Here is a 12,717-nt window from a genome sequence, read left to right on the forward strand (position 1 = left end):
ATATTATTTTGCTTCCGGATGTTTTCCTGGACAGTTTTCTTGAGGACAGCAAATGTGATATGTATGCCAACAGCCTTCATTGTGCTCAGGGCCACAGGTAGCAACTTTAAGCTCCTTAATAACTCAGGTAACACAAGCTGAGTTAAAAATGGGATTTCTTTCTCTTGCCAATGTAAATCTTTTGTATTAATCTAATGAAGCTGCTGAATAAGCAAGGATTTTCAGATAGCAGTAGTAATGAATTAAGTGGCAAACTTTCCTAAAGACACAAAAGACACTTGTACATACATGCTTGGATTCTGAGATTTGCACAAAACAACACCACAGCCATCTTCCGTTTTACACGTTCACTCTCAGTGAAGTGAACGCCATGTTTTGTTATCACTGTTGTGTCATAGTACCCCACAGTTTGTCTACTTTTTGCGTTGCTGTGTTTTTATCTTCAGTTCCCTACATTGTACTGCTATTCCTCCTTCTTTTACCATAGTACAGTGCATTGAAGAATACTTTTACAATGGTCTCAAGCCACACAGCAATGCAAGGTTTTGGAAGTTGAACATAAAATTCAGCTCTCTGCTATTCCCACTCCAAGAAAGACAAGCAAGCTGGAGGATCATTAGGGCAGCTAATCTCAGTGGCAGCAGTAAGAGCAGAATATTATTAGGGAAGGAAATGCGGTTACAAGGGCCAGGTGGAATCAGATTAAAACTAAACTGCGCATTATGCTTTGTGGGCACATAACCTCTACCACTCAGCATGAATTTTGATTGGCATAGCAGAACGTAACCAACATTTTTTTTTGCAGGTTTTACGTTCTAGCAGGCTAACTTTCAATGCTTTCTCCGTTTCTCTCTTCTATGCCATTTTAGATTTTCTTCTGCTAATACTCCCCTTTTCCAATTACTGTACAAAAATGGTGTAATTTTGATTTAGAGCCAAAAGCTTTGCAATTCACCCTGTGTTACAATGAATATAAGAGGCAGACGATGGCAGTCGTCTGGGTTCAACACACAATACCTGTGTCATTCAAAACTGCTGCTGTGGTTTTAATAAAGGAGACGTTTGCTTTCAGGTCTGTTCTGTGTACGGGCAAAAGGAGCAGAGCATTCTGGTCTAGGTCTTATTCCACAAGGTCAATGGTTTTAACAGGGATCAGTTGTTTTTATTATTTATTTTCGACATTAACCTTTTCTGAATTTCCGGAGGTAGTGGGCATTTAGAGCTCTGATGAATATACATGAGCAGTGAGAGTGACACCCGAGAATGAGATTTAAAGTGACACGGTGACCCTGTCTACGTTCAGTCAGGAAACCAGGGTGAGAAAATAAGTTTGGCCTACTGACCTGACAGCCTGCGTCAGTCTGAACCCTTCTGTCACATAGGCAGACAATTAAATCACAGCGAGAAGGCAGACAAAAAATGAAAGAATATAGAGTAGCCCCCTTTTCAAAGTCCTTCAGTAGTTCTCTAGGTTTCACAGCAGTCATGTAACTACCTTTCAAGATGATATACGTATAAAGTGATGCATAATTGTATAAGAAATACATTTTATACTTAATATACAACATTGTATCTCTTATTTGCTCAACATTAAATTACAGTTAAAACAGTTCCATGCAGTTCATATGATATGTATATTATGTCAATGTCTTGTTTCACAGAGAACTTTATTTCATTTTCAGTACCTAGTGGAACTCAAAATAAAATGCTTGGAAAGGTCTGCATTCTACTGTCAAACACCTGTGAAAAATAGTCAATCATTACATAAATAAAAACTTCTTTAAATTCTATTAACTGCATATTGATACATTGACATCACATGGACCTGGATTGCAGCTTAAAAGTGAGATAAGAATCAAATGGAAAATGGACCAAAAGCAAAACAAGCAATCTTCAGGATATGTTTAACCGGCTAGAGCTTTTTCACTCAGGGAAGCGTGATCAGAAAAGAATTTCAATGAGACCCGAACTCCAGTTGTGCTGGGAGGATTATCTAGAGTGCAAACCTGCAAGTGTAGACCAGTGGCCAGCTTCCTCTGGGCTTTGAAGGGAGAATATGCCCCTGAGTGCAAAGGGCACTTCAGGTGGCAAGTGTGTGGTGACATCAGGTGTCCTGTTCTCCAAGCCTGATGAACTCAGGTGGTACAGGAAACTGAAGAAAGCTGAAGAATTGTTCTCCCTCATTCTCCGTTCCCAATAAATTCTCTGTTCTGATGATTTAAAAAGCTCGTTGAAGTCATGGAAGGCCTCTGATTTTTTTCCCTTGGTGAATAAGACTGAAACACTAATATACAGTATTTCAAATAGGAAAACACAGAGCTTGAGCAGTTGAGTTCTTACCTACAGCCAGGTCAGTAGTTTATGAATTTATAGAAAGATGCATGACTCTCAGTTGCATCTCTCTGGACAACTCCATAATCTTTCACCCCACAGGTATGTGTGAGCTTATGGTAGCTTTGCAGCAGATCATTGCTTAGGAGTGGTAGAAAAATGCAAAAACATGAGCTACTGAGTCTTGAAAGTTATAACACATTGAATATGTGTTTACAAAAGCAGTCCATCTTGAAGAGAGAAGAGAGAAGTTCTGTCAGTTTTGCTAAACATACACTTTGTCATTATTTTTCATATGGATGTGTGCTGACATCAATTTTCATCTTGTATTGAATGAAAGATGATTAACTACAACGTATTTTACAAGGAAATGAAAATGATCTTAATTACATTACACAAGAGCGTTATTTCAAAGAAGAATTTGTATTCAGGCAGTCCTGAAGGAAAGTCCACTGGGACAAAGGGACACACAGCCCTATGGGAGGAGTCTTGCAGTATTAAAAAGTACTCTCTGTGTTTCAATATTTATTAAGGTACAAAAATATCTTAATGCTCTGCATTTCTCTCTATGTTGCAGAGAGGCTCAAGTATGCATTTCAAGCAGAAAACTGGATTGTATGACCTCTTAAAGTGTTATTTAAAGTGGCCTTAGTTTTGCTGTGCCTATTGAACAGGCATTGTTTTAAAGCCTGTCTTGCTAACTGAAATGGTTTTATTTATAAGATCCTCTTGGGACACCTACTCAAGTGCACTAGGATGACTAGTGCAGCTCGCTAACTGGTAATGGGGGTGGAGATACTTTGAAAGAAGACAATGGAGGAATTTTTACATCTAGATTTTTGTGTTTATGCCACTTGTTGTAAATGGCTTTTTTCAAGTATGTCTGCAATGTGGGGCACATTTCTGTTGTATGTTTGAGTCAACACAGGGCTAACATTCCTGACTCTTCATGAGTAACCAGTGGGTTTTGGTTTTTGTTTTGGAGTGGGTTAACATATTCAGATATGGTTCTCCCACATATTTGTTTTTTATGATTTCTTATTTTTACGGTGCAGTTATTGTTTTAAATGTAGGTTGCCTTGAATAAAAGCCCAAACCAGGTCAATAGATTCTGAAGAGTTGTCTGTAAAGGCCAATATCACTGGTTGCACTTATAGTACCGGCATCAGAAAGGCTGCAGACGGCAGGAGGCCATTTGGATCATCTAGCCTGTTTGTGTACTGGTATATTAGAAGCTAACTGATCCAGAGATCTCATCCTGAAGATCAGGATCCCAGCCATTTCCTGGAACAGCCAAGGGTATCAGAAGGAAGGCTTTGGAGCTCACCATGATCGATACAATTTAAAATGTGTATTTATCTTCAGAGCGCCATGCCTTCTAGGAACAGAGTAAGTGCTCAGTTTTAACCCAGGTCCTAACAGGTGATGTGTCTGTTTCCTGTTTGGCAGGCTGCTCAACAGAATGGCTGCTGATGACCGGCACCTAACTTCCAGCTGTGGGTCTTACATCAAGACAGAGCCTTCCAGCCCCTCGTCGGTCATCGACACGGTGAGCCACCACAGCCCCAGCGGGAACTCTGACGCCAGCGGGGGGTATGTCAGCACCATGAACGGCCACTCCAATGGCCTGGACTCCCCACCCATGTTCCCCGGCGCTGGGCTGGGGGGCGGGGCCTGCCGCAAGCGCTATGACGACTGCTCCAGCACCATCATGGAGGACTCGCCCATAAAGTGCGAATACATGTTGAACTCCATTCCCAAGAGACTCTGCCTGGTCTGTGGAGATATTGCATCTGGTTATCACTATGGCGTGGCCTCCTGTGAGGCCTGCAAAGCCTTTTTTAAAAGGACAATACAAGGTATTTCTATTTTCTCTTTCAGAGACAAGATTTGTTTCTATTACACTCAGTCATCAGCTCTTTACCTCAGTGCATATACTTATATGACTATCCAGTCTTTTTTTTATTTGTTGTTCCTGTTTTTATGTTACTTTTTCATAAAGGAATGATACCTTTTAAATGGCTCATAACAGATGATGGATGGGTGCAGGTAATTGTCAGCTTCTGTGTTTCCTTTTTAGGACTTGAATACTGACAGTCAGTCAGAAGACATCCTATATAATGCTATACTACTTCTCAGTAATGCATCAGGAGACCAGTCTTTGCAAAGACGTGTAGGCCCATCATTTGCTTGTGAACAAACAACTGAAGCTATCCAGTGTTTAACAGGGTCCTATAATGCAGTTACACTTGCTTGGCAGAACAGCTGACGGGGTTGTTTCAGGTATCAAGTTTTGCATGAGTTCCCCCTATCTACAGTGCAGTTCCTACACCACATTGCATTATAAATAGCGATTTTGGACATCCAAATGATGCCTGTTACTGTATACTGTATACAGGAAGAGACATGAGGTGTCTAAAACATAACTTTTTAGTAAACGAAAGAATGCTGTGTCATTGCAAAAACATTCTTAAAATGCCATATTTACGGAACTCCTCTCCATGGCGACCAGACGACATAAATCTAACATGCTGTTGTGCTATTATGGCATCTGACGAAAGCCCCTGAACATCAACATAACTATGCCCAGCTTGGGTAGTATGGAGGATCAAGATTTGCTTGCATAATGCATATAGGTATATACTGTATGTAAGTGGAATTTTTGGCTTCCCACTGAAATGGTTCTCTTGCCATGCTTTCAGTCTTCCAAGTCTAGGGTAGTCACTAAGATACTCTTAAGAAAGGAGGCCAGCAATGGAAAGTATTTTTTAGAACATAATAAAGTTAGAAAAGAGGGGAGACTGTCTACCCTTTGAGTATTTAGTAGTCAATTGATCCAAGGATCTAATCCATCTGTTTCTTGAAAGACACCAGGGTATCAGCCTCAACAACATGGCAGGGTAGTGTGTTCCACAGTGCCACAACCATTTGAGCAACGCAGTTCACTCCTGTTCTAAGTTTTAAATGCATTTCCCCGTAGTTTCCTCTTCTACAGAAATCCACTGGGCTGACTTTGTCAGTGCCTTGAATCCTACAGTTTCAATATCTGTATCAGGTCCCCGTTCATGACTAAAAGATTCAATTCCTTCAGCCTGTCAGTGTAGGACATTCCCTTAATGCCCTTAATGTGTCTGATTGCTCTTCTCTGGACTGCTTCCAGAGCAGCAATATCTTTTTTATAGTGTGGTAACCAAAATTTTAAACAATATTCTTAATGAGGTCTTTATGCAATTATACTAGTGTTATTCAATTTTAACAGAGCATAGCATAACATAACATAACATAACATAACATAACATAACATTGATTTACATTGTATGCTTTAAATTATAGATCCTACCATTTTTGCATTTTAATTCCCTCCCCACAATGACTAGATGTAAATGGTGTGTAGACATAAACCCCCACGTCCTTTACATACAGTAAGTAACCTCATCTAGCTCAGCATTTCCCAGTATGATAGTTTATATTGTTACTACCTGCATGCAAAACCCTGCCCTTGTCTACATTAAACTCCAATAACCAAGTGTTTGCCCTGTCTTGACTTTTATCTAAAACATGTTTACATTTCAGTACTGTTTCTTCCTAATTTGGTATCATCTGCAAACTGGACTAGTTCACTAAATCAATTGGAATCTAGATCATGAATATAAATTAGGAAAAGCAGTGGTCCTCTTACAGATACCTGTGGTACTCCACTAATTACACCACCTCAGTTTGAACACTCACGCTTTCGACACTCGGTTTCTGTTTACCAATTTCCTCGAAAGCCTACCAACTATAACCTGAGAATTCATCTTTTGTGATGAACCTTAGCAAAAACCATATGAAAATCTAAAAACGGTTCTGTGTCCCTTGCAGTTTTTGCTTGTTCAAAGAAATCTAACAAATTAGCTAATCAAATCCTACTTTTTCCAAGTCAATGTTGACAATCCCCTAGGATTTGATTTCCTTATAGGTGATTCTTTAGTTCAGTCGTATTAATCATTGCCATTACCTTACTGGTAACAAGACGTATCGGTCTGTAATTACCTGGTTCAGTGCTGTCACTGTTTTAATGGATGGGCGCGACATAAGCAACCCATGGATACTACTGCTAAGTGAATCCTTTTTTTCCAGGATCTCCATGTACAGTAGGAATGACAGTTGAGATGAAATGTAAAATCACACAAACTCTAAGATGGAAGACTGTAAACCACTGAAGCAACAGTACTGACACATTTTCCAGTTCTGTTCTGCTTTCTAGCAATGCTCTTTACTGGTAGTACTCTAGCTGTTTACTTTGGATCTCACATATGGCACTGTTGGTTTTAAACAGGCTGTGTACTATTGCAGACAAAGAGAAGCATTAATTCAGGCCAGTTGTTTACATAGACGGCCTGCTGCAACAGACAACACACGTATTGACAAAAGATGAACACTTTCCCTCCAGTAATAAATTTATGACAGAGCTTTTGTCCCCTTCTAAAAAAAAACATCAGTCGTAAACCAGGCATAAAAAAAGGCATTTCAAAAGGCGAAGATGTCAAAACAGAGCAAGTGGCTGAACAGTTAAGAGGAGGTTCATGAAAGGAAAATTGAATGAGTACTTTTTTTTCCTCACTTTGCATTGTCAATTTGAAATCCCTCTTTTTTTTCTTGGAGTGCTGCCTGTAATGGGACTAATCTGCCGTCGTTTGTCCGAGCCACAGGAGTTTTGTCAATAACAATCAGCGTTTGGAAAGTGTAATTAAGGACGAGGCTTTTCATTAGAAAAGAGGGAGGGGGCTGTCTCAAGGGAGAGGGTTGCCAATTAGAAACTCAGGCACGCGTCTCGGGATAATTTCAGGAAAAAAAGAAGACTTCTTTAGATTGGAGAGGGACCCGGCTGGTCTTTCAAAGGAGAAAGCTTAATGGAATATTAATCAGAACTGGGTCTCAGCCCAGTGAGAAGGATGTGGATAGTTTAGGAGGTGAAAGCCAATGAAAGAAAAAAAAAACTTTAAAAGGCAACCGTAAGTAAATGTAGTTATAAGAAAAACCTTTCTGTATTAAAAATAGAAGAGACAAGACTAATAAAATAAATAATTAGGCTAACAAGGGCTATAACTGTGCGAGGGCTTCCTTAATGAGAACACAGCAAAAAGGTTGGTTTTAATTTGTCTCTTAATTTTAATCAATTAGACTTCGGTGAAACCTTTAGTGTGAAAAGTCCTTTGCAGCCCGACAAGTTCTAATATTCCTCCTTAATGATTTCATTTCATTCATGGAGAATGAGCTGTGATGGAAGACAGTGATTGCATTTTGTTGCTTTCAAGCACAGAATCTTAATGTTTGTTCTTACGGCGAATTGTTCCACATTGCAATTGCATCTTAATGCAAAAGATTTTGAAAGTATACTATGATGAGGCAACATCTGAGTCATTTAGAAACCTGGGATGGTGTAACAAAAATCAGAATGCCATTTGTTTGCATTGAAGCAAAACATTCAAAATGTTTTTCTCCATGACCACACACTGTTCAATATACATACTGTATATAGATAGAAAAACTCACATTAGAATATTCAAGGTCTCACTACTGTACATTCAAGTTTTCAAATGTTCATTGAGTAAATTCACTTTCTCTCTCACACTTTCCATTTCGAGTGAAGGCTTCTTACAAGCAACTACCAAGGAACTGGGGTCTTAGAGACGCAACACTAGCACTTTAATTGGATATCAAAGGTACAACAATTCTTGAGAAAAAATTAATTAGTTATGGACCTTGATTGGTTCATTGTGGCAAAATATGATTTGAATGAAATGATAGTACGGTCAGGGGTTGGCACAGTGGCGCAGTGGTTAGCTTTGCCAGGCTGGGTTCAATTCAGGACCCGTGGTGCTGTCTGTGTGGAGTTTGTATGTTTTGCCCATGTTTGCGTGGGTTTCCTCCCACAGTCCAAAGACGTACTAGCAGGTTAGTTGGTTTCTGGGAAAATGGGCCCTGTGTGCATGTTTGTGTCTGTGTCTGTGGGTGCCCTGCGATGGACGGGCGTCCATCCAGGGTGTACCCCAACTTGTGCCCATTGCTTGCCGGGACAGCCACAAAACGGGATGAAGCAGTTAAAAAATGAATGAATGGGAAAGGTCACAAGTCTGTCATTCAGCACGATCCCATGTGCTTCAGCAATCTGAGGAAATGTACTGTATGACACTGCTGGAATTCTGCTATCTAAAAGAGACACTTTGAAATGAAATGCTTATTTTGGTGTTGCAGTTGTGGCCTGGTGCACAAGCTAGTGGAGATTAACATTGATTGTTTTCATAAGGTCTCTTTAATTGTGATTTATTTCTGATCTACCTGTGGGGTCTGTCATTACAGTCTCCCTAAGTAAGAAAAAATCTTAATGGGCTTTCCTTTTCACATGCTTTTCCCATTTAATAAATCCATCTTCTGTCACCTTTTCATCTGCCAAGAACCCCTTGGACCTAACTTACACCTTCAGATAGTTACATTAGTCAAGTCACAGATTAAAGTCAGTCTTTATCATTGTCCATCCTTAAAATAACCCAACCACATTTCTCCAAAATTACTCCTTCATTCCTCACCTCTTGTGCTCTACCTATCACAAACACAAATCAGTGGCTGGGCTCTGGTTTTTCCCCTTGATATCTAATCCGGGTGTCAAATTAGTTTTCCTAAAAACCTAAACTTTTCCAAATGCACTTCTTTTTTTCATTAGAAATAACAGGCCTTGACAGTATCCTGTAAAAGTCGGTTTAGATTTTGATGAGAAATACCTGCCATTTTACCGTAATTTACTTACAAGAACTGACTCTCTGCAACTCCCTGGCACAGATCCTGAGAATCCATAAAACAAATTGAGACAGATAAATATCAAGAAGAAAGTCTTTTTTTCTGCCTCTCTAATTCTTTTATTGGTTTAACAACATAACCTTTACTACTGGAGATAAACTTACTATTGTGATTTCAGTCACTCTTTAACCCTTTATAAAGACAAGAAACAAAACAATGTTCTTTCATGACTGCCTCTTGAAATATGTCAACATAATAAGAGTTTACAAAACAAATTATTTTTTAGGTTGATTTGGATATAGGGCATACAATGTAATCCTTTGTACTTTATATTGTAAATCTTTCTAGTGGTCATAACTTTGATTGGCTATTAATTACATCAATCAGAACATATTATTATATATTTAAAAATGAAAGAAAAAAATAACAGCTGATTTTGCAAGAAAACTTTTCAGACCCATATAGATTTAAAAACGTTTTTAAAACTAGTTTGTTGATTACAGGACAAGTTGATTTGCACAGTGAAATAACTAGATATTAAAAGAGAATGATCTGATGCCAGTGAAAGTCATAACAGTATAATTAATATCTTAGAAGGTGAGTCTTTTACTGCCAAATAATGTTTTTTTTTTGCAAAAAATTGCAGACATTTCAAAAACAAACAATTCACTCACTTTTAAGTTGAACCATATCCAAAAATCTCCATTAAGAAATACTTCGGAAAAGTAACGTTTTTTTTTAATTGCCAACATGGATTCCCCAGTTACTTAGACTTTGTAAGATTTTCTTTATGAAGCCAGATGATACTTTATGTGTCAGTCATACAACAAATCAGTTGATTGCTAGAGCAAATATTCACACTTTTCTACATTGTATGAAATGAATGATCTGTGAATATATCCCAGGTTTCAAAGGGTTTACAGAAGGAATTTGCTATTCTTTAGTTTTAATTATTATTGCTTACATTTATGTAGCACTGTATTGGTCACTCCACTCAAAGCTCTTTACAGTTAATGGGGATCCCCTCCACCACCATGAAATGTGCAGCCCCACCTGGATGATGCGACGGCAACCATAGTGCACCAGAACGCTCCTCACACATCAGCTCTCAGTAGGGAGGAGAGCAGAGTAATGAAGCCAATTCATAGGGATTATTAGGAGGCCATGATTGGTAAGGGCCAATGGGACATTTGGCCAGGACGCCGGGGTTGCACCCCTACTCTTTTCGAGAAACGCCCTGGGATTTTTAATGACCACAGAGAGTCAGGACCTCGGTTTTACGTCTCATCCGAAGAACGGCACCTTTTTGCAGTATAGTGTCCCCGTCACTATACTGGGGCACTAGGACCCACATAGACTGCGGGGCAGGGTGAGTGCCCCCTGCTGGCCCCACTAACACCTCTTCCAGCAGCAACCTTAGTTTTTCCCAGGAGGTCTCCTATCCATGTACTGAACAGGCTCACACCTGCTTAGCTTCAGTGGGTTGCCAGTTGTGAGTTGCAGGGTGATATGGCTGCTGGCTACAGTGTTACAGTGTTGCCAGCTGTTCTTGTGTGTAGGAATGTGTGGAGCTGGGCTAAAAGGATGGAAGTGTAACCCATGAGTGTGTGACTACAGTATAAGAGCATGCAGACACCATATGGAAGGCTAAAAGAGTATCTGTGGGACCATGGTTGGCATCAGGTGATCAAGGATCACTTTATTTTTTTGTTTTTTATGTGTTTACATCTAGAAGACTTTATATCTTATTATTGTGCTTTTACGTCAATTGTTCAGATATACGTCTATGGACAATGGGTTATAAGAAAAAATTTTTAATAACCACAAACCGAGAGAGGTTTTCTGTGTTATAACTGGTGTTTCATAAGGATTTACTGTATTGCAATAGAGAAATAAAACTATCAGCCTCAACATATACTGTAGAAGTGTGTGCCAGTTGATTTTACTGTCCGAAGCTCACATTGAGGAACAGTCTGGAACACACAGTGGAGAGCAAATGGATTGCTTGTAACAATGTAATAGGAAAGGCACATACAGAACTTACTAAACTTCTAAAGCACTGAAACAGGCAAATTGGGCTCATGTTTGGACTTTCACATCTTCATTTACAGCAATTCCTTTGAGAAGTGTCTGAATTAATATGACGTGCAACCCATATATGGGCTGTGTTTCTAATTTTTTAATGTATGTGGACTTTTGATTTGATCTGTCTAGTAGAGTTAATATAATTACAGAACTTGGAGAGGAGTGATGGAAGGGCACAGTCAAAAAATCTGTATCAGTATTGCACCTTATCACTATGTTTTTAAGGTCTCACATCAGAGGCTAGGAAAAGCACAGAAGTTATTTTTCTGGCTTTGTTGGAGATTAATATCGAGGTACTTTAATTAGCCACTAATCTACGAAAGGCAAAATAGTTCTTTCTCTTTTGTGGTCTGAGGGTTTTGACAAACAAGCTCACTTAAGGCTATTTTAATTTAGGAATTAAATGATGTGACTATGAAAATTCTGCAATTTTTGTCTGTTTTAGTTTGTGTTGTATTCTGTTCTCGCACATCGTTTCCTTGTGGCCCAGCACCTGAGCCTGCATATTCTTACTAAGCAAGCTCAGGAAAAGGGGCAAAGGAATGGGCTGACATTCCAATAACATCCCAGTCACAAAAAGGGAAGGTTTTGAAGCATTTGTGATTTTTTGCTTGTATTGAAATGATGCAGCAGAAGTCTCCTTTAAGCAGTGCTCTAGAACGTACTTTACCAAACATTTCCACAGGGTAGCATTAGGGCCAATAACTACTTCCAAGCACCATTGAATGAGTCCTGTGGCAGCTGTTAAAGTGCAATTCAAAGGGTTAACGGGCTACTATGATCTTTTCTATCACTTCCCTGCTAAGCAGTCAAGCGGCAGTCCTTTTATGCTTATTTTAACTTTATGGCTTCTTGATCTTGCTGAATGAACCTTTTGCACGTTTAATCACCAGAAAGAAAGGATCCCGGACATAAGGCTCTTGTCGTTATATTCAATTTTCAGAATTCATTTCAGCTGTTCTCCAGCCAGGACAGATCTATTTTTGCTCCTAACTCCAAATGTCTCCGATTGTTATTACATGGTCTGTAGTGTAGGTCTGTCCTCTCCTCTGTCCAGCACTGTAATCAAAATAAATTAACAGCTATTAAATGATTAAATTAAAACTTTTGGGGGTATTGAAAACTCCTTCCACTGATTTGGCTTCTTGGTGTGTACGTTTAGACAGCATGATAATCTTGAGAGAAACTATTTTAATTTACGGAATTTTAATGTTTCTTCAATATATCTAGCATCATGTCTTAAGATGATATTTTCACAGCAGTGTAGTCAGAGAATTGTGAGCAATGTAACCTTTATTTCACTACTTGCACTTAATTTTTCATGTGCTCTTATGACAGCTTCTTAGAACTATGTAGGAAAAGTAGGAAAAGTCATTTTGGTGTTCTGGAGTGTGCTGATGATGTCTAGATTAAGACTACAATGGAAATCGGAATTAATAAAGTATACAGGTTACTCAAAATTGCTTTTATATACTTTTTTTATTAAAATTAAAACAATTTCATAGAAATTTGCAACAGAAAATA

General features: G+C 38.9%; 1 protein-coding gene across 1 annotated transcript in view; it reads left to right on the plus strand.

Annotated features, from left to right (window-relative positions):
• esrrb (estrogen-related receptor beta) overlaps positions 1-12,717 on the plus strand; it is a 65,432-nt gene that overhangs the window by 15,588 nt on the left and 37,127 nt on the right. Inside the window, exon 2 of the mRNA XM_088925532.1 lies at positions 3,781-4,190. Within this exon, the coding sequence (XP_088781658.1) occupies positions 3,781-4,190 (410 nt within the window). The remainder of the gene's footprint in view (positions 1-3,780; positions 4,191-12,717) is intronic.

Source organism: Atractosteus spatula, chromosome 9 (assembly GCF_055471065.1).
Source record: "Atractosteus spatula isolate fAtrSpa1 chromosome 9, fAtrSpa1.hap1, whole genome shotgun sequence".
NCBI lineage: Eukaryota > Metazoa > Chordata > Actinopteri > Semionotiformes > Lepisosteidae > Atractosteus > Atractosteus spatula.